At 44.4% G+C, this 26584-nt stretch overlaps 1 protein-coding gene across 1 annotated transcript in view; it reads left to right on the top strand.

Moving 5' to 3' along the window:
• Positions 1–26584, top strand: part of LOC144510698 (netrin-3-like) — a 217692-nt gene that overhangs the window by 175258 nt on the left and 15850 nt on the right. The window contains exon 6 of the mRNA XM_078240417.1: positions 24761–24835. Within this exon, the coding sequence (XP_078096543.1) occupies positions 24761–24835 (75 nt within the window). The remainder of the gene's footprint in view (positions 1–24760; positions 24836–26584) is intronic.

The raw sequence follows: 26584 nt of genomic DNA, 5'->3' as shown, positions 1-26584 counted from the left end.
CACCCAGACCCTATCCTTGTAATCCCACATATTTACCCTTCTAATCCCCCTAACCTACTCACCTTTGGACACTAAGGGGCAATTTAGCAAAGCCAATCCACCTAATTTACACACCTTTGGAGTGTGGGAGGAAACCGGAGCACCTGAAGGAAACCCACGCAGACACGGGGAGAACATGCAAACTCCGCACAGACGGTCACCCGAGGCTGGAATTGAACTTGGGTCCCTGGCATTGTGAGGCAGCAATGCTAACCACTGTGCCACCGTGTCGCCCTGTTTCGCTCAATTAGTTAAGACTGGGTCAGCCATTCGTGAAAAAACAGAAACAGGAACTTAAGACCATAAGACATAGGAGCGGAAGTAAAGCCATTCGGCCCATCGAGTCCACTCCACCATTCAATCATGGTTGATTTCAACTCCATTTACCCGCTCTCTCCCCATAGCCCTTAATTCCTCGAGAAATCAAGAATTTATCAATTTCTGTCTTGAAGACGCTCAACGTCTCGACCTCCACAGCCCTCTGTGGCAATGAATTCCACAGACCTACCACTCTCTGGCTGAAGAAATTTCTCCTCATCTCTGTTCTAAAGTGACTCCCTTTTATTCTAAGGCTGTGCCCCCGCGTCCTAGTCTCCCCTGCTAATGGAAACAACTTCCCTACGTCCATCCTATCTAAGCCGTTCATTATCTTGTAAGTTTCTATCAGATCTCCCCTCAACCTCCTAAACTCCAACGAATACAATCCCACGATCCTCAGACGTTCATCGTATGTCAGGCCTACCATTCCTGGGATCATCCGTGTGAATCTCCGCTGGACCCGCTCCAGTGCCAGTATGTCCTTCCTGAGGTGTGGGGCCCAAAATTGCTCACAGTACTCCAAATGGGGCCTAACCAGTGCTTTATAAAGCCTCAGAAGTACATCCCTGCTTTTGTATTCCAAGCCTCTTGAGATAAATGACAACATTACATTTGCTTTCTTAATTAACTTCTTATTATAACAGACTCAACTGGTAGATACAACTAAATGTCTTGTTCACTGATTGATATCCTGAGGGAGCCTAGCAGCTACAGCCCAGTGGGATACTGATGCTGCTCAACAGGTTGATGCACCCCAGCATTGTGCCATATTACACTCAGGATGAAATCTATTCTTTCACTGGGCAGCATTGGCTAAGCTAATTTAAGATGGGTAGCTGTGTCTACAAGTAGCCTCAGTCATTGTGAGGGACGAATTGGAAAATGAAGCCAGGTGTACTACTCCTCAGTACATACTTGTGTAAAGTTTGTGAGTTTCAATACTTGAGCACCAATTTCAACAGTTTTCATCAAAGACAAAATAGTTGAAACTGTCCAGATTCACTGGAGGAAACTGGACAGTATCGATACCCCCAAAATTGTCAGCAACTCTGGCTCTCTACCAGTGGAAGCCAACGCACATGGAAATGTATCCCAGTGGGAGACAGACAACAGGAAAATGCATCCCAATAGAAGCTAGCACACAGCGAACTATGCCTGAGTCAGCACACAGAGAATTTCATCCCAGTGGGAGCTAAGGAACTATATCCCAGTAGGAGCCAGTAAGAATGGCAAAGATTATAGTTAGAGCATCCGCAATATCTTGTCTACTTTTCTTTATTCATTTGTGGGACATGGACGTTGCTGGCTGGCCAGCATTTATTGCCCATCCCTGGTTGCCCTTGAGAAACATGGAAAGTAAAGTAAAGCTTATTTATTAGTCACAAGTAAGGCTTACATTAACACTGCAATGAAGTTACTGTGAAAATCCCCTAGTCACCACAGTCTGGTGCCTGTTTGGGTCAATGCATCTAACCAGCATGTCTTTCAGAATGTGGGAGGAAATGGAGCACCTGGAGGAAATCCACGCAGACATGGGGTGAGCATGCAAACTCCACACAGACAATGGCCCAAGCCAGGAATCGAACCTGGGTCTCTGGTGCTGTGAAGCAGCAGTGCTAACCACTGTGCTACCGTGCCGCCCCATCATAAACATAAAAGATAGAAGCAGGAGGAGGCCATTTGGCCCTTCAGGCCTGCTCCGCCATTGATTATGATCATGGCTGATCATCCAACTCAATAGCCTAATCCTGCTTTCTCCCCATAACCTTTGATCCCATTTGCCCCAAGTGCTATATCCAGCCGTCTCTTGAATATATTCAATGTTTTAGCATCAACTACTTCCTGTGGTAATGAATTCCACAGGCTCACCACTCTTTGGGTAAAGAAATGTCTCCTCACCTCTGTCCTAAATGGCCTACCCTGAATCCTCAGACTGTGACCCTCTGGTTGTGGACACCCCCACCATTGGGAACATCCTTCCTGCATCTACCCTGTCTAGTCCTGTTAGAATTTTATAAGTCTCTATGAGAGCCCCCTCATTCGTCTGAACTCCAGCGAAAACAATCCTAACCTCGTCAATCTCTCCTCATGCATCAGTTCCGCCATTCCTGGAATCAGCTTGGTAAACCTTCGCTGCACTCCCTCGAGAGCAAGAACATCCTTCCTCAGTAAAGAAGACCAACAATACTCTAGATGTGGCTTCACCAAGGCTCTGTACAATTGCAACAACACATTCCTGCTCCTATATTCGAAACCGCTCGCAGTGAAGGCCAACATACCATTTGTCTTCTTTACCGCCTGCTGCACCTGCATGCTTACCTTCAGTGACTGGTGCACAAGGACACCCAGGTCCCGCTGCACACTCCCCTCTCCCAATTTACAGCCATTCAGGTGGTAATCTGCCGCCTTCTTTTTGCTTCCAAAGTGGATAACCTCACACTTATCCAAATTATACTGCATCTGCCATTGATTAGCCCATTGACCCAACCTGTCCAGATTATTCTGAAGGATCTCTGCATCCTTGTCACATTTCATCCTCCCACCCAACTTAGTATCATCTGGAAACTTTGAGATGTTACATTTTGTTCCCTCATCCAAATCATTAATATATATTGTGAATAGCTGGGGTTCCAGCACTGATCCCTGTGGCACCCACTAGTTACTGCCTGGCAATTTGAAAAGCATCCATTAATTCCTACTCTTTGTTTCCTCTCTGCCAACCAGTTTTCTATCCATCTCAATACACTTCCTCCAATCCCATGCGATTTAATCTTGCACGATAATCTCTTGTACTGGACTTTGTCAAATGCTTTCTGAAAGTCCAAATATATCACATCAACTGGTTCCCCCTTGTCAACTAGTTACATCTTCAAAGAATTCCAACAGATTTGTCAAGCATGGTTTCCCCTTCATAAATCCATGCTGACTCTGTCTGATCCTGCCACTGCTTTCTAAAGGTGGTGGTGAGCTGTCTTCTTGAATCGCTGCAGTCCACGTGCTGCGGGTTGACCCACAATGACGTTTGGAAAAGAATTCCAGGACTTAGACCTAGCGGCTGTGAAGGAACAGCGATATATTTCCAAATCAGTATGGTGAGTGCCTTGGAGGGGAACTTTGCAGGTGGTGGTGTCCCATGTATCTGCTGCCCTTATCCTTCTGGATGGAAGTGGTCATAGTTTGGTAGATGCTGTCTAAGGATCTTTGGTGAATTGCTGCAGTGCATCTTGTAGATAGTACATACTGCTGCTACTGAATGTTGGTGGTGGAGGGAGTGGATGTTTGTGGATGTGGGCTGCTTTGTTCTGGATGGTGTCAAGTTTCTTGAATGTTGTTGGAGCTGCACCCATCCAGGCAAGTGGGGAGTATTCCATCACATTCCTGACTTGTGCCTTGTACATGGTGGACAGGCTTTGGGAAGTCAAGAGGTGAGTTACTTGCCACAGTATTCCTAGCCTCTGACCTGCTCTTATAGCCACTGTGTTAATGTGATGAGTCCTGTTCAGTTTCTGGTTAATGATAACCCCAAGGAGTTGACAGTGGGGGATTCAGAGATGGCAACACCATTGAATGTCAAAGGTTGGTGGTTTGAGCATCTCTTATTGATAATGGTCACTGCCTGGCATTTGTGTGGCACAAATGTTACTTGCCACTTGTCAGCCCAAGCCTGGTTATTGTCCAGATCTTGTTGCACTTGAACATGGACTGCTTCAGTATCTGAGGAGTTGCGAATGGTGCTGAATATTGTACAATCATCAGCGAACATCCCCACTTCTGACCTTATGATGGAGGGAGGTTGTTAATAAAGCAGCTGAAGATGGTTGGGCCTAGGACACTACCCTGAGGGACTCCAGTAGAGATGTCCTGGAGTTGAGATGACTGACCCTCCACAACCACAACCATCTTCCTATGTGCCAGGTATGACTCCAACCAGCGGAAAGTTTGCCCCTTGATACCCATTGATTCCAGTTTTGCTAGGGCTCCTTGATGCCCCACTCGGTTGAATGCAGCCTTGATGTCAAGGGCTGTCACTTTCACCCCACCTCTGGAAATCAGCTCTTTTGTTCATGTTTGAACCAAGGCTGTAATGGGGTCGGGAGCTGAGTGAACCTGGCAAAACCCAAACAGGGTGTCACTGAGCAGGTTATTGCTCAGCAGGTGCTGCTTGATAGCATTGTTGATAACCCCTTCCATCACTTTGCTGATGAGAGTAGACTGATTGGGCGTTAATTGGCTGGGTTGGATTTATCCTCCTTTTTGTGTACAGGACATGCCTGGGCAATTTTTGACATTGTTGGGTAGATGCCAGTGTTGTAAGTATACTGGAAGAGCTTGGCTCGGGGAAAAGCAAGTTCTGCACGTAAACCCTGGGATAGAACAATCTGGTCCTTGGGATTTGTCTCTTTTTGATTCCACTAATTGCTTCATTTCTATTATCTTGCTTATGTTAATGTTGTTGAGTTCCCACCACTGATTATTTAAGTTTCTTTGGGATGTCTGAAACTCTGACCACTTCCTCCACTGTAAATACTGATGCAAAGTGATTATTTATCATGGCCATTTCCTTATTTTCAATGACCATATCACTGTCATCAGTTTACAAGGGGCCCATATTGTTTCTGACCACCCTTTTCTCTCACTCTCAACAGATACAGGCTCCTGGCATCACCAGAGCCTGAAGGAAGGCACATCTGATGAAAGTTTCCATTTTTATTCTGACTGCCCTCATGTATCTGTAAAGGTATTTTAGGAAACACTCCTACAAAGAAAGCATGATAAAATTAAAAAAACAGAAAGTACTGGAAAAACTCAGCTGTTCTGGCAGCATCTGTGGAGAGAGAAACGTTTCAAGTCCATTATGATGATAGAAGTTTGAAACTCTCTTCTGCAAATGGCACAAATGCTTGCATGGATTGGTTGGGCTGAATGGCCTGTTTCAATGCTATATATTCTATGTAATTAATTCTAGATCAGTTGTAAACTTTAAAACTGAGCTTAATCGGTTTTTGTTATCCGAATTAAGACATATTAGTTCAGCCAGGATCTAATTGAACTGCAGAGCACTACATGGGCTGCAGCAGTTCAAGAACAGTAAGAGTTTTAACAACACCAGGTTAAAGTCCAACAGGTTTATTTGGCAGCAAATACCATTAGCTTTCGGAGCGCTGCTTCTTCGTCAGATGGAGTGGAAATCAGATTTCCACTCCATCTGACAAAGGAGCAGCGCTCCGAAAGCTAATGGTATTTGCTACCAAATAAACCTGTTGGACTTTAACCTGGTGTTGTTAAAACTCTTACTGTATTTACCCCAGTCCAATGCCGGCATCTCCACAGCAGTTCAAGAAGGCAGCTCACGACCAGTTTCTCAAGTATTATTTCAGATGGGCAATAAATGTTGACTCTGCCAGCAATGCCTACATCCCATAAACTAATATAAATAAAATGCTTGAGGGGTTAAATGGCCTGTCCCTGTGCCTATGTTCTTGTTGACCTCTCCTCACCCTACCTGTGCACCACTGCACCCCAGTGGTTGCATCCTACGCAGCATGAGACACTATACAGGATGCGTCAGAAATGACCAGCATGAAGAGTGCTAGAGAGCCCAATTTCATGGCCATGATGTTTTTGCATGCCTGAATATTGCAACCAGGTGTAGCTGTGTTTGCAGGGGCTCCTGTACTCTTCCACTAAAGCAGAGTGCACGGATCGGCTCTGATTCCTTTTCAACCTCCCAGTTTTACATCTGTTTATGGTGGCTGTGAGCCAGAGAGACATAGCTCAGATAAAGTATTAAAATATGCTGTTTTTGGAACTGTGACTCAGGCAATTCTTGGCAGCGTGCAAATTAACCCCAGTCTTTGCACCTGAATAAATTATGCAAATTATAAATAGTTGAACAATAGTATTTTAGTTCATTTGTCAGTGATGCCCCATGTGGAACTAACACTTCACTGTGTTTTCTGTTGCTCTCTTCCTCTCTGTTCCCTTTCATCCTGCCCTTCGCTACCACTCCTTTTCTCTCTGCCTATCTCTCCGCCTCTCCCCACTTTCAAATCTCCCCCTTGCGCATGTTCTCTGCAACTCTCTCTTCCTGTTTTTTGCCTGTTTCTTTCTCAATCTTTATTTTACACTCTATTGTCCCCTTGCAGTTAGATTCCTTGTGCAAGTTTGGGCCCCATCGTAGGAAGATTTTGAAATCCAGAGAGAGTGTAAAGTGTAGCTTCACCATACTGATGCCATAGTGTAAGGAGGGAATTCAGATACTGAGACTATTTCCATTAATGCAGCAAAGATTTAATTAAGGTTTTAATATAGTGAAGGATTTTGATAGAAAGAACAAAGAACTCTTTTACTAGTTCCACTCAGAGTGACTTACAGAATGGGAGAGAGATCAGGAGAAGTTGTTTCAGGCAGCGGGTAGTTGTTGAGCACACATTGAGTGGCAGAGCCCATTTCATCTGTCACTGGGTAAAACTGGGTGCTTAAAGCTCTTTCTTTTTGGTGCTCCCTTGCTACATTATCACTGCCCCATTCTCTCTCTCTCTCTCCACATTTACTCTCCTTTATTCTTTCTCTCCATATTATCTCTCATTCTCTTGTCTTGTCCTATTTTACTTTCTGTCTCTTCTTTCCTACCAATACAACAATATTGCTGGATTAGGTATGGTCAATGACTCAATAATGGACACTTCATGCTTCCGCAATCCACAAGCATTTTATTTATATTCGTTCATGGGAGGTGTCATTAAAGGAACTTGTAGATGGGACACTTTGCTGCCACTGTGTGCTGGTGGTGGAAGGAGTAAATGTTTAATGTGGTGGATGGGGTTCCGATCAAAAAGGCTGCTTTGTTCTGGGTGGTGTTGAGCTGCTTGAGTGTTGTTCAAGCTGCACCCATCTAAGTAAATGAAGAGTATTCACCCATCCAAGTAGGTGAAGAGTATTCGATCAAAATCTTGATTTGCACTTTGTAGTCGGTGGACAAACTTGGGAGAATCACTGCAGAATTCCCAGACTCTGACCTGCTCTTGTGACCACTGTATTCATGTGGTTAATCCAGTTAAGTTTCTGCTCAATGGTGCAGTGATGGTAATGCCATTAATGCTAAGGACTAGTGTAGCACAATGTTGTCCAGTTGTTGCATGCAGGAACAGGTTGCTTCAGTACCTGAGGAGCTGAATATTGTGCAATCATCAGTGTACACCCCTGCTTCTGCGCTTATGATGGAGGGGAAAGCCATTGATGAAGCAAATGAAGATATCTGGGCCTAGGACACTAACCCGAGGAACTCCTGCAACCCTGATCTGGGACTGAGATTATTTGCCTGTAGCAACCACAATCACCTTGCTTTGTGCTACGTATGACTCCTTGCACTGGAGAGTTTTCACCCCGATTCCAATTGATTTCAGGGACCCTGGATGTCAGACTCAGCCGATTGTTGCCTTGATGCCAAGGGCAGTCACTCTCCCTTTACTTCTGGAATTCAACTCTCTTGCCCATGTTTGGATGAAGGCTGCAATGAGGTCCAGTACTGAGTGACCCTGATAGAACCCAGACTAGAGCAGGTTATTGCAGTTTATGCACTGCTTGGTAGAACTGCCGATTACATTTGCCATCACTTTGCTAATGATTGAGAGTAGACTGATGGGGTGGTCATTGGTAGAACTGCCGATTACATTTGCCATCACTTTGCTAATGATTGAGAGTAGACTGATGGGGTGGTCATTGGCCAGAGTGGATTTTTCCTACTTTCTCCAGGACATACCTGGAAAATTCTTCTAATTGTCTGGTAGAAGCAGAAGACATTAAACAGACAGTGATAACTTGGGTGTGTAATTAAGTAAGGGATGGAAGTTAGAGAGCTGTGGTACACAGATGCTTTCCTGACTGGAGAGGAGCACAAAGTGGACTCCCCAGGGGTGCAAATTCACAAAGTTCTGAAGGTGGCAGTGCAAGTGCCACCCCATAAAATACCAGATTTACTGAATTCAAATTGTCAACTTGTCATAGTGAGAATTGGACTCACCACATCTGGATAGTAGATTGATCAGTATTGAAGTTCACATATTGGCCACTGGGTGACTCTGTGAACCACAATTCTATATTCCTCTTCTCAACTCTTGACACCATCTTGATTTATTTTCCAAGTGATTTTTCCAGGTGGTTACAAAGATTTCAAGCTACAAATTTGAAATTGTGAATTTAAGGACTCTGAAATTGCATTTTTTATCACTGCTGATAGTGTTGCTATGTAAGCCCCAAACTCAAAAATGGCATGTTTGGCACTTCCTCTGCTTCTGGACTGACCCGGATGGCGTTGCCTGCTGGGAAGACAGCTAGCACATGAATGCCTTGCATATATCAGAATCTTTCATTCTACCTGTTTGACACACGGTTTAGAAACTTGGAACACACAGGCCAGTGAAGACCTGTGTTCTCACTCATGTGCTCAGCTGGAAGAGGAACTCCTCCATGTCCACCAACTGATGCTATTTAAAGCGACAGGTATCCAACTTGAAGTTGAAGTGCTTTTAACTTCCTTCTGCTATTGCAAAGTTTGGGGAAGTATTTTGGAGCTTTTTTAAAGAGGTGTTGTGGTGAGTTGCTGGACTTTACAACTGGAGTTGATTTGTTGATATGCCAATTCTCCAGTTGCTGGTGGAACAGGAAACTAATACTAAACAAGGACAGGGGAATCATCTGAATTAACATAATAAAAATAACAGTAGTTAAGAAAATAATGACACACAAGTGTGGTAAATCTCCAGGACCAAATTGTTTCTATCTGAGAGCTTTAAAGGAAGTAGTTGGAAATATTGCAGATGCCCTAACTTCTTCTTCAGTTTTTTTCTCAAAGGCAGGTCTGGCCCACAGTGCCACAATCTCCACCATGGATGGGGCAAGGTGCCAGGTCCCAAATCCACCCCAGCCAGAACAGTGATTGATCCCCATGCTATTGGCACCAATCTGATCCTCACAGGCTATCCAGTCAAATGTCCCCACCCCCAACCCCAAGGAGGCCAAGTTGCTGTGGCAACATACATGCATGTTGTAGTCCTGGAGCTATGGATGGTGATTTAGAGACCATGGAGGAAAGTTACTGAACAAGTTCACAGGAGTCTGCTGATGAAATTTTAATACAACTAATAAAATATTTATTAAAACAAGACAAATGAACAATATCAAGAAGATGATTCACATTCCCACTATTCCTTTACCCCAGTAATATCTTTACAGACACAATCAGTGAAGAGTTACTACTAGCGTGACACACAGGCTGCTTGCTGGAGACTGATACAGTTGCCAACAGTTTTCTTCCAGAGAATTCCTGAGCATTCACTTGATGCCTCTCACCCAATTCAATTCACTCCCCAAGACAACTAAAAACCACACTCTAAGCTCACTCTTTCTTCATTTGCTGGGCAAACAAATGAGGTCCCTAAACTCAGTCTTCCAATAGCACCTCCACTGAACCAATCAATTTACTGAGTTCCAGTATTATTCAGTTAACTGTCCCACTAGCCTTGCACTTTATCTCTCAGAGAGCTTCAAATCCCTGTGTCCTCTTTCTGACTCTATGCGGAACCCCCTCTCAAGTCTTGTCTTTTCTGTGTCATTGGATCAGTGTTGCTATGCAACAGTGAAACTTTCCTATATTTTTTCAGAAGAACTGGATTTTCAACTCCTTTTAACCCATCTCTTTCACATCAGGGATTGTAAGACCTCATTAAAAATGGATGTACACATGTAAACTCAAAAGACCTGCAACCCCAGTCACAAGCCTAACCAGACTCCCGGGCACCAAGGTTCATAAACAAAACCTAAATGAAACTGAAACCATCTTTTACCTTTCTTAACACACAAATATATATATAATATATATATATAATATACACAAAATTATAGATTGTAGGTAACACCTGCAAAGTCTGTGTTGCCAGACTCCAAGAATTAACCTCCTTGGCCACCTCTCTCATTCCCTTTGGAGGATGGTCTCCGAGAGCATTCTGTCCAACTTTGTGGCAAAAAACCATCTCTCCTCCAATCAAGCTCCATCACCAAGGCCTCCATCGCCACATCCTTGAACCACTGATCACTGGTGCTTCACTTATTCAGTTTCTACTTGCAGCCTCTGATGGTGCCAGGCTGCCTTCATGAGGAGCAGGTCTGCTGGGGCATGTATTCGTCTCACCAGCTGTTGGGCCACCTGTTGAACATTCAGCCAGCCAACCATGTGGGTTCTATTTGACTGAATAGTATAATCAGGCAAATAAGAAGGCAGTATAAAATTTGTGTATTGCTTGCCTTAATGGGATCAGGCATGGGCCATTCACAAATTGGGACCCCTGCACCCAAAAATCACAGGAAACAGGATCTCTACATATGATTTTACATAATATTAAAGTTCTGAGTGTGTGTTTGTCTTACTCCATTCTCCAGTTTATAGTATTAGGTATGCAGAATAGAACTGGTATAAAACACTAAAGTGAGCCTGCACTCTGATCCATTCAAGTATCTCTTGGGCTAGAGAGGAGATAAACTGGGAAATATGAGTGTGTTTATAACAGGTGAGCTCAGCTACTGATGGTGATGTTATCAACAATTAAATAGACTCCTTCCTGAAGAATAGGTCAAAGGTGTTGGTATTCGTGGAATGAAACTATGCCCCAGCAAGGCACTGACTTACAAAAATGGTGAGGGTTGTAATGGTGTTGGTTACAGATCATCTCTGTTCAGGAAGTCTTCTGTATGTTAATAGATAGCCTTGTTACTACTTGTAACTATATACATACATAGAGAAACATACATAGAAACCCTACAGTGCAGAAGGAGGCCATTCGGCCCATCGAGTCTGCACCGACCACAATCCCACCCAGGCCCTACCCCCACATATTTACCCGCGAATCCCGCTAACCTACACATCTCAGGACTCTAAGGGGCAATTTTTAACCTGGCCAATCAACCTAACCCGCACATCTTTGGACTGTGGGAGGAAACCGGAGCACCCGGAGGAAACCCACGCAGACACAAGGAGAATGTGCAAACTCCACACAGACAGTGACCCGAGCCGGGAATCGAACCCGGGACCCTGGAGCTGTGAAGCAGCAGTGCTAACCACTGTGCTACCGTGCCGCCCACTGTATACATATATACAGTAAAATGTTCAGCAAGGAGATATCTCCATATCTAGATCTTAACATATCTTTTGCCAATACCACACTGACCCTAGGTCTGGGTCATGTGCCTTTTTACATTGGGTGGTACTGTACTGAGTGACACTTATACTGCACCTCCCCCATGGATATAGAGTTACATTAGTTTACTTCAAGTCTTACGCTGTTATAAGTCTTTCGCATTTACCTAATTGTTACAATGTTAATGCTATTTCAACATTATTGCTGTTACAGTATAAGCATTAACAACATTCTCACCATCTCCCCTTTCAAGTTCTTGTAGAATCATAGAATCCCTGTAGTGCAGGAGGCCATTTGGCTCAACGGGTCTGCACCAACTCTCCAAAAGAGCACCTTACCCAGGTCCTCACCACTATGTTCCCATAACCCTGTGCATTTAGCATGGCTAATCCACCTAACCTACACATCTTTGGAACGTGGATGGAAACTGGAGCACCCGGCGGAAACCCATGCAGAAACAGGGAGATTGTGTAAACTCCACATCGACAGTCACCCAAGGCTGGAATCAAATCCGGGTCCCTGGCGCAGTGAGTAGCAATGCGAACCACTGTGTCACCATGCTGTCCTTGTAGTTAGAGGTTCAGATGGTCTGGAGGCCTTATAACCCTTACACATCTTGTTTACTATTTTGTTGGAAGAGTGGCAGGGCCTGTTGCTTCTTGTTCTTTTGATTGTTTAGATGTTTGACTGACATTTGGATGTGCTTCACTCTTTTCTTCCATTGTCTTATGTTGACCCACACCTGGTCCGTGGATGCTGTTACTCTTAATTGTTTCCTTTAAGCCAAAGGTGCCCACTTGATAGGCATCCCCTTCCATAAACATTCACTTCCTCTACCACTGATGTATAGCAGCAGCAGTGTGTACCATCTCGAAGATGCACTACAGGAATTCACCAAGGCTGTTTAGACAGCATCTTCCAAACCACAAGCACTGTCACCTAGAAGATGCATCAGATGCATGGGAACATCTCCACCTGGAAGCTCCCCACTCACCATTCTAGCTGTAAATATATCACTGTTCCTTCACTGTTGCTGGGTTAAAATCCTGGGATTCTCTCCCTCACAGTGCTGTGGGTGTACCTACACCACATGGACTACAGCAGTTCGAAAAGGCAACTCACTACCATCTTCTCAAAGGCACATTATGATGGGCAATGAATGCTGGCCTAGCCAGGGGAGCCCACAGCCCTTGAATAAATTTTTAAAAAACCATTGCGGACTTTCCGTGACCTGGAATCATAATGGACAAACCCGTTCTGCAGAGAAAGAAGAGAGATCAAGAGTAAAATGAGAGTCTGAATATTCTCTAGTGTTTGCGAACTGATGACTGTGCTGCTGTGGCTGGCTAATGACAATGGTAGTCTTGACACCCTCTGCCATCTGGAGAAGATGCAGGGTGACACAGGCATCCCTGCTTGTGAGAGAGAAAGTCTGGCTATAGATGACACACCTCAGCTCAAAGATCTATTTGCTGCCAATTTCAGTGGTTCCAGGATCATGCTGATGACAAGGTGTTGGACTCCCCTCGCCCTGTAAAGTGGAATGTCTGTTGTTCAAAGCTAGAGATCTTTTCTCCATATCTCCTTGCCTGACAGGACTGTCACACCAGCATCTGAATCTAATTTTGAATTTGTTAAGTAACTATTTACCAGGATGTCAACATTCCAAAATGAAGAACCATAATCTTCGAACTCAGCCAAGAAGCATGGCTGTGTGTCTGCTCACTTCATGCGATGACAGTGATGAAACATCTCTCACTTTTCCTGACTCTGTTCTGTGGACTGAGAGGTGGCGAATGTTTATTACCAATTATTTGAAGGGATGAATTCTATCCAAACTTTTCACATACCAGCAGGAAAAGAACACAGAGCCTGATTGCTACTTACCCCACATTCTCACCCATATCCATCAATCTAATCTCCTTACTGTATCCCACCCACTCATCTCTAAATCCTGTCTAATATATAAAGAATACAGTCACCATATTTTCAATCTTTAGTCCATTTACATTTGTGTAACAGATTGCAACATCAGATTGGAATCTAATTCACGTTAATGTTTTATAAAATGCCCAAAGTTGTTGGACCAAATCACGATTCACTTGATTTCTTAGTAGGCTATATCTAAATATTTTCTCATTTTCTTTGCTGCCAACAATTTCTTCAATCGTGTTTCCTTTCACTTCTTTGGATAAATTCTCCTCTAATTTGCTTCCAACCCCACACTTTAACACCCAACTGTCTAAACTTTGTCCATTTAATCACCTCAAAACTGCTGAATTTGATCAACTCAACAACTCCATCACACCTTTCAATGTCCTCATCCACAGTAGAACTTGCACTATCTCCTATCCATTTAATTTAGTACAATGTCCATTTCAGCTCCTTGAAGTTCAAGGGCTGCCACTTGGCATGCAACTAGCTTAGCAATCACTGACAGATGTCATTGCAAACTGCAAGTTCCACCAGACCTCACTCTCTGCTACCAAAACTAATGGCTCTGTGTTCTTTTCCTGCTGGTATTATGCAGAACAAGTGACAGCTTCATTCCTCCATAACTGACTCTTGCTTGCCCTCTCGTTCTCTAATGAAAAATGTCAGGAACTCATGAATTTGTTAATCACCAAGGTTACAAATATCTGTTCATCTTCCACCTCGACTTCCCCTGTTTCCCTTGTCATGATTAATGTTTCCCCCAGTCCCATCTGTCCCTATTGAGTTTCTCCCCTCTCCCTTTTCTGCTTTGTCCAAAATCATTCTGTCCATGAGACCAGCTCAGGAAGCTTTACTCTGTCTTGTACCCAGTGTTGTACTTACCCTGGGAGTGTTTGATGGGGACAGTGCAGAGGGAGCTTTACTCTGTATTGAACTCAGGTTGTACTTGCCCTGGGAGTATTTGATGGGGACAGTGCAGAGGGAGCTATACTCTGTATTGTACCCAGTGTTGTACTTGCCCTGGGGGTGTTTGATGGGGACAGTGCAGAGGGAGCTTTACTCTGTATTGTACCCAGTGTTGTACTTGCCCTGGGAGTGTTTGATGGGGACAGTGCAGAGGGAGCTTTACTCTGTATTGAACTCAGGCTGTACTTGCCCTGGGAGTGTTTGATGGGGACAGTGCAGAGGGAGCTTTACTCTGTATTGAACTCCGGCTGAACTTGCCCTGGGAGTGTTTGATGGGGACAGTGTAGAGAGAGTTTTGCTCTGAATCTAACCCATGTTGTACTTGCCCTAGGAGTGTTTGATGGGGACAGTGCAGAGGGAGATTTAGTCTGTATCTAACCCAGGCTGTACTTGTTCTGGAGGTTTTTAATGGGGATGTGCTGTACCTACCTACAGAATGTTTGATAGAGACACTAATTGCAAAATGTTCAATCCTTAGCTCTGACATCACTCACCCTCCCCTACAGAAAGATTAAATATTTGAAAATCCTGTAAGCTGGTTATCTTTTTAAACGCGGAGAAATCGACAAGCTTGCTGAGCATAAAGGAAAAAAAAAGCTGATTTTGTGCGAGTGTTTTGCAAACAGTGTGAGTTTGGCTACAAAGCACAAAGCCATCATTCACAGAGCTTTTTCCGGGCAGATATGGTGAGCAGGTGTACCTCAGGAATGTAGGCATGACATACCCTTCAGTAATAACAATGGTCAATGCCAAAATATACTCAGACATTGGGTAACATTTCCCTGGGGTATGAACAAAACTTGTAGCACATTTACAGAAATACAACACCTGCTGGACACAAAGGAAATGAATAACCGGGTGGAGCCTGTCCTGGCGTAGGAAAGTCCTTAGATCCTGACTCACTGTTGGTATGCCTGATACAACTATTGAACCATTGAGGTTTACAGCACAGAAGGTGGCTACATGGCCCAATGTGCCTGTTTTGCCTCTTTGTTCAAGCATCAAAACCAACTCTGCATTCTTTTCTTGACCCAGACCCCTATATCTTCTGGTTTTACTACTTGTCCAATTTTCTCTAATAACTTGCAATAGTCCTTCACTCAACCACTCCCTAAAGCAGCACTTTCCCGATTACAGCAAACATCTGGGAAAATAATTTTTTCCTAACTACTCTCCTCACTCTCAGCAACAATTTTGAATTAACAGTTCAATGTTGCATACAACCATTGCTCTACACCACCTTACCTTTCCATCTCTTTATTACAGACATCATAGCATCCTCTTGGCCAAAGTCCTAAAATAAAATATTTCACAAACCAACCACCCCATACCAATTTAATCTGATAATATTTCCAGTGTTAGAACCATAAAATCCCTACAGTTCAGAAGGAGGCCATTTGGCCCTTCAGGTTTGCACTAATTCGCCGAAAGAGCATCCCACCCATGCACTCTCCCCTGCCCTATCCCTGTGACCCCGTGCATTTACCATGACCAATCCACCGAACCTGCACATTTTTGAACTGAGGGAGGAAACTGGAGCACTCGGAGGAAACCCACACAGACACAGGGAGAATGTGGAAAATCCACACAGACAGACATCCAAGGCCAGAATTGAACCTGGGCACCTGGCGCTGTGAGGCAGCACTGCTGACCACTGTGCCACCCTACATACAACACATATAATATTCAACAAATCACTCTTACACATTTCCTTGGGAACCTGTTTTGCAGGTTTCTTTGCCTCTCCTAATGTTCTTAAGCATTGCTGACCCAGTGGCTGCAGCATGGCAGGTGGAAAGCTGTTGGGTGGGATTCTCCCAAAAAAATCTGAGTGCCGAATTTGTGTAAAAACTCGAGTAAATCCCACTGATTTTTTCAGCAAGAGTTTCAAAATGAATCTCCCACACTCCATGCATTGCAGTGTGCACTAGTGTGAATCTCATTAAAAAGCTGGAGGCAGGGCCCATTCCCGCTGGAGAGGCCAGTAGTTTAGCACTGAGCTGGCCGCTGTGCATGCGCTGATCTGTCAGAGCGGAGACCAGAGCATGTGCAGTAGCTCGCAGTGCCGGCCTCCCGATCACTGGTCAGCACAGCAACCCTGGATCGCTGCCTTGCAGAGCCCCCCACCCCCGGTAACTGGTCCCCCGGATGTGTCCAGGCCAGCCTCAACCACCTCACCCAACCCTGGTAGTCCCGATCTCCCAATCCCCCCCTGCTCCACCGCAGCTCCAACTCGTCCAGCAGGCCGAACCCCCCCCCCCCCCCCCCCCCCCCACCCCAATGGACAGTCCCAATCAGTGGCTTCTCTCCCTCTGTTACCGTCGAGTGCAGAGTGGTAGCGGGACCCGCATCCCCACCAATCTCCTTCCCAAAGGCCCCGCCCTCTTGGCACTGCCTGATGCCTGGTGGGCCGTGCCAGGGTGCCCCCTGGGCATCTCCATTTTGCCCTTTGGGTAATGCCAGGATGCCAGGCTGGCACTGCCAAGCTAACAATGCCCAGGGGGCACCCCCTTAACTTCCACCTCCTGGGCTCCTCCTTCACTCCAGCGGGGTCAGGCTGCCAGCTCCCTGCTAGGGGGGGAGCTGTTGTAAACCCCACTGGAGTGAAACACTCCTGGCAGTGGTGGAAGAGGCTAGCGGGTACGGAGATTTCAGTACCAGGCCCGCTAATGCTATGCTAATTATCATTAGCATAATTTATACAGCTCTGTACCAATTTCTGGTGCGGAGCTTACAGCGCTGTAAGTACGGCGGCCGGAGACACGCGGATGCCGTGATACCCAGCGGGAAATCCGCTACATGGCCTCCGCTTGAGTCTCCCAGCTTAACAGCACGCTGGGAGATTCGTGCCCATTGACTTTCAATCACAGAGAGGGCAGATGGCTTTTCAGACACCCTCGAGCAACACTGACCTTGGTGGGCCTGGAATCAGACTACACTAGTTCAGCATAGACTGCTGTAGTCTGGGCTGGTTACCTGACAGGGAACTGCAAGGATATAATCCTGGTGGTGGGGCAGAAACACTGTCACCCTGAGTGAGAACAGCATGTTTGTACTCTACAGAATCACTGGCATTCCCAGGGACAGCATCACAGCAATCCAAATAATCAATGTGAGCAAAGATTCCTGTACTGCTGTGAGACCTTGAACACTCCCTTGAAAAATGGTATTTGCAGCCATAATGGCAGAAGTCTGATCTGGATGGCACCAAGCTGAGATTTCATGATCTCAATCTGAATTTCCACTGCAGCACTCAGATGTTAGATTGCTTCTGCCTGTGCTGCAGTGGAAGCTGTGACATAGGCCACCAAACACTGCATCAAGACTGGGTCCTCCATTGCCATGCAATTGGCCACCACTTCCATATTGGTAAAGCTGGGTTCCAAGCTTCGCATAAAGTTTTGTGCCAAGTTGGAGTTAGGTTCCTCCATGTTCCTCGAGTGTCAGCAAACTATTTGGCAGGCATGTCAGTGCATCAAGTATTTCCAGTACACTGCCCCATCAAAGTCTTCATCTGATTTTGCTGCAGCAGAACTTGCCTGCAACTTTGCCTCCCAAGGACCAGGGTGCTCAATCCTTTCCCTCAGCCTTATTGCTGTTGACTCAGAACATGCTGATCACACCTCTATACTACCCACCAAAGTGCGCACAATTCCAGTATCTGTGTCGGTGGCATCAACTGACAGTGTTTCTTCAGCTATCTTCTCTTGCTTGCACACTTCATTGCAAGGGGAGACAGTGGCGTAGTAGTACTGTCACTGGACTAGTAATCCAGAGACTCAGGGTAATGCTCTGGGGACCCAGGTTCAAATCTTGCAATGATAGATGGTGAAATTTGAATTGAATTAAAAGTCTACTGATAACCATGAAACCATTGTTGATTATGGCAAAAGCACATCCCAGAAGGAAATATACCATCTTTACCTGGTCTGGCCTACATGTGACTCCAGATCCACAGCAATGTCGTTGACTCTTATATTGTCCCCTCAAGGACAATTAGGACAATGGGCAATAAATACTGGGCCAGTCAGCGACACCCAAATCCCATTAAAGACTTTTTAAAAATGCTGGTCAGGTGGCATCACTATCAGAGAGCATAAATGGGGAAGAGGAAGGTTCTGATGAGAGAAGGGAAGTTGAATGGAAAACAAGAGGTAACAGTCACGGCCACGTCATCTGCAACTTGCCCTTCATACCAGATATCAAGATGAGATTGAGGTGGGATTTAACAAAATACATAAAGCAGGAACATGCCATCAATCTCATTAGTGACAGACAGCATGGTTTTGTAAGAGGGAGGTCGTGCCTTACAAATTTGGTGGAGTTTTTTGAGGAAGTGACAAAAACGGTTGATGAAGGAAGGGCCGTGGATGTCGTCTATATGGATTTCAGTAAGGCATTTGACAAAGTCCCACATGGCAGGTTGGTTAAGAAGGTTAAGGCTCATGGGATACAAGGAGAAGTGGCTAGATGGGTGGAGAACTGGCTTGGCCATAGGAGACAGAGGGTAGTGGTCGAAGGGTCTTTTTCCGGCTGGAGGTCTGTGACCAGTGGTGTTCCGCAGGGCTCTGTACTAGGACCTCTGCTATTTGTGATATATATAAATGATTTGGAAGAAGGTGTAACTGGTGTTATCAGCAAGTTTGCGGATGACACGAAGATGGCTGGAATTGCGGATAGCGAAGAGCATTGTCGGGCAATACAGCAGGATATAGATAGGCTGGAAAATTGGGCGGAGAGGTGGCAGATGGAATTTAATCCGGATAAATGCGAAGTGATGCATTTTGGAAGAAATAATGTAGGGAGGAGTTATACAATAAATGGCAGAGTCATCAGGAGTTTAGAAACACAGAGGGACCTAGGTGTGCAAGTCCACAAATCCTTGAAGGTGGCAACACAGGTGGAGAAGGTGGTGAAGAAGGCATATGGTATGCTTGCCTTTATAGGACGGGGTATAGAGTATAAAAGCTGGAGTCTGATGATGCAGCTGTATAGAACGCTGGTTAGGCCACATTTGGAGTACTGCGTCCAGTTCTGGTCGCCGCACTACCAGAAGGACGTGGAGGCATTGGAGAGAGTGCAGAGAAGGTTTACCAGGATGTTGCCTGGTATGGAGGGTCTTAGCTATGAGGAGAGATTGGGTAGACTGGGGTTGTTCTCCTTGGAGAGACGGAGAATGAGGGGAGATCTAATAGAGGTATACAAGATTATGAAGGGTATAGATAGGGTGAACAGTGGGAAGCTTTTTCCCAGGTCGGAGGTGACGATCACGAGGGGTCACGGGCTCAAGCTGAGAGGGGTGAAGTATAACTCAGACATCAGAGGGACGTTTTTTACACAGAGGGTGGTGGGGGCCTGGAATGCGCTGCCAAGTAGGGTGGTGGAGGCAGGCACGCTGACATCGTTTAAGACTTACCTGGATTGTCACATGAGCAGCCTGGGAATGGAGGGATACAAACGATTGGTCTAGTTGGACCAAGGAGCGGCACAGGCTTGGAGGGCCGAAGGGCCTGTTTCCTGTGCTGTACTATTCTTTGTTCTTTGTTCTAATCTGGATGTTCCTATCCACACCATTGCAATGACCTCAGTCTCTATTGGCCAAATAATTTATAGCACCCATAAGAGGACACAGAGATTGTGTTGAACGATTACCCAATGCTCTATCGAAGTCATATAGGCAGCTCACAACTGAGTGAGTTTGCGCCGCTCAAAGTTAGGGTGCATTCTGAAGTATGTAGAAGATGTGGAGGTCTTGCGGTGCAGTGGGTAGTGACCCCACCTTTTCAGTGTCGGCCTGGGCAGTTTCTTGGCCACTTGTAGAAAGATTAGATTTTTCTTCCTTTCCATTTTATCACTAAGGCCACCAGCACTGCATCCAAGAAGCTGGAAGATAGAGAATCAGAGAACTCTGACCTGCTGCTCCATTTCTCACCTTTCTTCCTGATCGCAAAGTTTCTCCTAGGCACTTCCCACCCCTGCAGCCAGAATGCAATCCAAGCTTAAGAAATGCAGCTTTACTAAGCAGCATGCTCAGCTCGCTTAACCTTGGAACCTTGCATGAAGTTTGGGTGCTGCCTCTATCACTTCATGAGGGCATTTGGTAATTTCTTATCATGATCTCTGTGTTTGCTTACGAGTCTTATCCAATTTTAACTCCTTTATTCATACTACAATCCCTTTGTAATGAAAACTGACATACCATTTGCTTTCCTAATTACCTGCTGTACCACGATGTTAATTTTTGTAATTCATGTACAAAGATAGAAGAACCTGCCTCACAGTGCCAGGGACCCAGGTTCGATTCCCAGCTTGGGTCACTATCTGTGGAGTTTGCACATTCTCCTCGTGTCTACGTGGGTTTCCTCCGGGTGCTCCGGTTTCCTCCCACACTCCAAAGAAGTGCGGGTTAGGTGGACTGGCCATGCTAAATTGTGCCTTAGTGTCAGGGGGACTAGCTAGGGTAAATGCATGGGGTTTATAGAGATAGGGCCTGGGTGGGATTGTGGTTGGTGCAGACTCGATGGGCTGAATGGCTTTCTTCTGCACTATAGTAATCTATGATTCTATGAACCCTGTGAATAAAAGTATTCTTCTTTTGTATTTTTCCTACCTAAGTGAATAACCTCACACTTCCTCACAATATACTCCATCTGCCACTTTGTTGCCCATTCATGTAAGCTGTCTTTCTCTCTTTGTAGTCTTTCTCCCAATTTACACTCCCACTGGTTTTGTATAATCAGCAAACTTGGATACATTCTCTCTGTCTCTTCAACTCGGACATTGATGGGGGTTATAAATATTTTATCGGAAATAAATAAACCTGGAAACCAGAGGTTGGAGGAAAATTGATTCCACCAGTAACTAATAGTAACTTCCTGAAATACTGCTGATATCTAATGATAATACTATTAACTGGGGTGGCATAGTGGCAAGTGGTTAGCACTGCTGCCTCACAGTGCCAGAGACCCGGGTTCGATTCCCGGCTTGGGTCGCTGTCTGTGTGGAGTTTGCACGTTCTCCCTGTGTTTGCATGGGTTTCTTCTGGGTGCTCCAGTTTCCTCCCACAGTCCGAAAGACATGCTGGTTAGGTGCATTGGCCATGCTAAATTCTCCCTCAGTGTACCCGAACAGGCACCGGAGTGTGGCGACTAGGGAATTTTCACAGTAACTTCATTGCAGTGTTAATGTAAGCCAATTGTGACACTAATAAATAAACTTAAACTTAAAACTTAAACATTCAAAATTTCTCTTAAAATCTACAGTAATTCATTCATTCACTGCTAGTCCATATGTAGCTGGTAGTAATATGTGCAATCAGTAGAAATTCTATAAACCATTGATAATCACTCTGAATTCATAGCCAGAATCTTCCTGTACTGGATGAGGTCTGTTTAGGCATTCAGTCGATGCCACATTTAACATGGTCTATCTCTCTCTCTCTATCTTGGACTCTGGCTGGGACTCCTGTTGCCTGTGAAGATGTTGACTCTGAACTGGGATCCTCAGTTGGAGCCAAATTATGTTTAGATTTCACAAATTAAAAACCGACCAATATAAATCCAATCCAGCCAATTATTGCTGCATCAGTCCAGTCTTAATCATCAGCAAAGTGATATAAGATGTCTGCAAAAGTGCTAATAAGTGGCATTTACTTAGCAATAACCTGCTCACCAGTGCTCTTTTTGGGTTCCACCAAGGGCACTCGGCTCCAGACCTCATTGCAGCCTTGATCCAAATACGGATAAAAGAGCTGACTCCCAGAAGTGAGGAGAGAATGACTGCCCTTGACATCAAGGCAGCATTTGGCTGCATGTGGCACCCAAAACCCTGTGTAAATTTGAAGTCAATGTGAATCAGTGGGAACATTCTCCATATGCTGGAGCCATACCTGACAGGAAGATGGTTGTGGTTATTGGAGGCTGATCATCTCAGCCTCAGGACATCATTGCAGGAGTATCTCAGGGTGGTGAACTAAGCCCAGCCATCTTTAGCTGCCTCATCAATTACCTTACTTCCGTCAAAAGCCAGAAGTGTGGATGTTCACTGTTCATTGAATTCAGTTTAATTTGTAACTCCTCAGATAGTGAAGCAGGCCATTCCAACATGAACAAGACTTTAGCAACATTCAGGCTTGAGCTGATAAGTTGCAAGTAATAGTTGTGCCACACAAGTGGCAGGCAATAACCATCTCTAACAAGAAAAATTCAACAGCATTTTTATTGTTGAATCCCTCAACATCTTGGGTTTACCATTAACCAGAAACTGAACTTGACCAGTCATATAAATATTGTGGCTACAAGGGCAAGTCAGAGGCTGGGGATTTAGCAGTGAGCACCCCTCCTCCTGACTCCACAAAGTCTGTCCACCAATTACAAGACACAAGTTAGGTATGTGAATGAATGCTCTCCATTTGCCTGGATGAGTACAGCTTCAATAACACTCAAAAAGCTTGACACCAAAACAACTCACTTGAAGGCAGCATATCTACCACCTTAAAAATATACTGTCTCCATCAGCAGCCCCGCCCCACAGTGTGTACCATCTACAAGATGCACTGCAACAACTCAACAATGTTGCTTCGACAGCATCTTCCAAACCCATAACTACTACTATGTAGAACAACAAAGGCAGCAGATGCATGGGAACACCTCAACCTGCAAGTTCCCCTCCAAGTCACATACCATCCTGACTTGGAACAATATCACTTACCCTTTACTATCACTGGATCAAACAGCACTGTGTACACACAACACATGGACTGCAGCAGTTCAAGAAGGCAGCTCACCACCATCTTTTCAAGGGCAAATAGGGATGGGCAGTAAATGCTGCCCTACCAGTGATGCCCACATTCTGTGAATGAATAATTTTGATAAACTATTATGCAGGAGTCAGGGTTGCTTCAGACCTACATTTCTATTTTGGACATATTATTGATCCAATCAATAACCCTGATTCTATTTTTTAAATATTTGAATAGTTTATGGTGTTGGAAATCATTATGCTATGTTTATCTTTCTTTTATGATGTGGAGATGCTGGTATTGGACTGGGTCGGGCACGTCAGAAGTCTCACAACATCAGGTTAAAGTCCAACAGGTTTATTTGGAATCACGAGCTTTCGGAGAACTGCTCATTCATCAGATGAGTCTGATGAAGGAGCAGCGTTCCTTGTTGGACTTTAACCTGGTGTTTTGAGACTTCTTACTGTATCTTTTTTTATTTCAGTTCGGAAACAAATGGTAATAACCTCTGATGGCTTCCTGAGTGTTAGTTATTTCCACTGTTCAGTTCAGTGCAAGCCGATTGCATTGAGATTATAATTCATCGCAATTCCTTTCATTATTCCTGGGTGAGAGGGTGGAAATCAATGGAAACCTGATTACAAGTCAAGTTTCTCTGCCGAAAAATTAGGTGGCTGGAGAAGGAGAGGCACTCTACAGTCAGATAGCCTGAAACATTTATTATCAGGCTTAGATATAAAGAATAGAAAATACAGTGAGGACCAAGGAATGTGTGCAGCACCATGAGATTGGACCCCAGCACTCGTGGTCTGTACCCCATTGCCTATAACTGTGGAGGCCGATATTAAAAAGGGAAAGGAAGCTTTGGAAGATAAAGTGCTTCACACAGCATTGCCAATACCAGGGCTCTCATTCCAGCGTCACAGCACAAGAACACTGAACCCTAATTGGGTTCAGCTGAAAGATGTAACAACGGCACCTCACACCACATCAGAAGCCTGCAGACTTACAAGCAGTGAAAGAAGGGAACTGTCCAGGTATCAATCACTCGCTCTCTTTTCACCAGGCAGCATTGAGCTTATTAATGACAAATTATGAGTGAAAGGTCCAGTAATTAATGCTGAACAAAGCTTGGCAAACTGTGCATTGCCTGTAATGTGAATAAGCCACACAAATACCTTCAGGCTCAGTGCAGCTGCCTCTAACAAAAGGTGCATTTATAGGACGCAGTGTGTGCCAGTAAAACTGCAAGTTCTTTTTGGGAGGGAAATAATAATAGCAAAGACTTTTTAAAAAAAATTATCTGAAGAATAATTGGAAATAAATGATTATTTGTTGGCTGTAACACAAGGTGTGGAGAGCTGCATCTTTTAATCTGCTTTTAATGGAAGGATCATCAAGAGGATTTTAAACACTTCATAATATCAGAGTAAAGAAAATGGAGCAAAGATTCAAGATCCTGGGATGTGGGGCTACGGGAGTCTAAGGCATAATGTCACTAACACATGGAAGATGAGGCCTAGTTCACTGCATCATCCTGATATACATATTCCTTTTATCTCCTTCCCAGACTGTGAATCCTACTGCAAACCTGTGAAAGGAAACCTGAAGATCAACATGAAAAAATACTGCAAGAAAGACTATGGTAAGCTACATATAATTTCACACACTGCTACATGTTAGTAATGCTCAAATTAAGGCTTGCATTGAGTAACATTGTAACACTACCCCTGCCATTGTCCAATGATGTATATTGATCAGACATTGCAGTTTCCAGTGATGAATGCCATTATAAAAATACCTGGAAATCAAAAATATAATAAAAACTAATTAGGATCATTTTGACTAGCCTTAATAAACTCCTTGAAGAAAAAGCTGCAAGACTAGATAAGGGTAATGTAGTAGATATAATCTATTTGTCTTTTCAAAAGGCCTTTGTTAAGTTACCAGACAGTAGACTCATGACTAAGATCAGAACATATGAAGTCAGAGGACAAGTATTAGAATGGTTAGCAAGCTGACTATAAATGAAAAAATAGATAGTAGGGGTTAACGATAGTTACTTGGACAGGCAAAAGATGGAAAATGGACTTCCAAAAGTATCAATGCTGGGACAGTTGTTATTCACCACTTCCGTAAACAAGTTGGATTCATGAATAGGAAGTACATTTCAAAATTGGCCTGGGGTAGGAATATTTAAAGCAGAGGAAGACTGTGACAAAATACAATACCTGTGCAACACTGCCAAAATTGCCTCGAAAATCACTGAAAATTGATATCTTAACTACCTGTTAGTAATCCCTTAACTATCTAAATTGGCTTCTCATTGCAGTTATGCAGGTTGTCGGCATCAAACCCAGCCAGGTCCTGGGAAAAACAGACAGAGACGGGAACTTGTTAGCAAACTAACTCATTTGTCCCTGCATTTGTTTTCCAAACCTCTCCTCCAAATTCATCACCAAGCACCCCCCATTTTACCCGTACTGAAGGGGAATCATTTCAGGAAGTTGAGGGAAATGAACTTGCAGGGCAGTGAAGATAGAGTGGGGAAATGGGACTGACTGAATTGTTCCGCAGTGAGCTGGCATGAACTTGATTTGCCTGAATGACTTCCTTCTATGCTGTAAAGCATTTTCTGACTCACAGAGCATTTTATTAAACTTGCAGAATAGTTTGCAAATGAACTTCAATACAGATAAGTATGAGGTGGGGAATTTTGGTAGGAGGAATAAAGAGGTTACATTGTTCTTGAATAATAGTCTAAGTGGGCAAGAGGAGAAGAGGGATCTGGGGGTACAGATGTGCAAAATACTAAAAATAGTGATGCAGGATAATAAGGCCATAAAATGCAAACAAAATACTGGGGTTTATTTCTGGTTAGATAGAGCTAAAAATCAGCAAAGTTATATTAATCTTGTTTCCGAACTTGGTTAAACAGGGAACAATGTTAAATAAAGAATAGTAGTTGGCAAAATGGTAAAATCTATTATTAGGGACTCATAAAGTCAAAAGGTTGTAAGTTTCTATGACCACCCCACTCGACAGTACTTACCTTGAAATCCAGGCAATCCTATTTCGTCCTATCTTCCAACTCAGACTGGGTGAGATCTGGGCTGTGCAGCGTGTCCCCAGGGCATAGCATTGAGGGCTGTAGCATTGCAGGTAAGGAACTGACAGCTCCCTTTTTATAGCACTAACTCTGTAAACTGGGGGTTTGGGGGAGGGGGTGGGGTTCCCCTGGGTGTTTGGGGTCCCTTGGAGGTTTGGACAATAGTTCCACAGTGCTTTTTTGGGATACCCTGTGAATACCACACCCTGGACCTCAGAAGTTATTGGCCAAAATATGATTAAGTGGAATCAACATGGATTTATGAAAGGGAAATTTTGTTTGACA

Source organism: Mustelus asterias, chromosome 23 (genome assembly GCF_964213995.1).
Source record: "Mustelus asterias chromosome 23, sMusAst1.hap1.1, whole genome shotgun sequence".
Lineage (NCBI taxonomy): Eukaryota > Metazoa > Chordata > Chondrichthyes > Carcharhiniformes > Triakidae > Mustelus > Mustelus asterias.
This window is presented reverse-complemented; position numbering and strand designations above follow the sequence as displayed.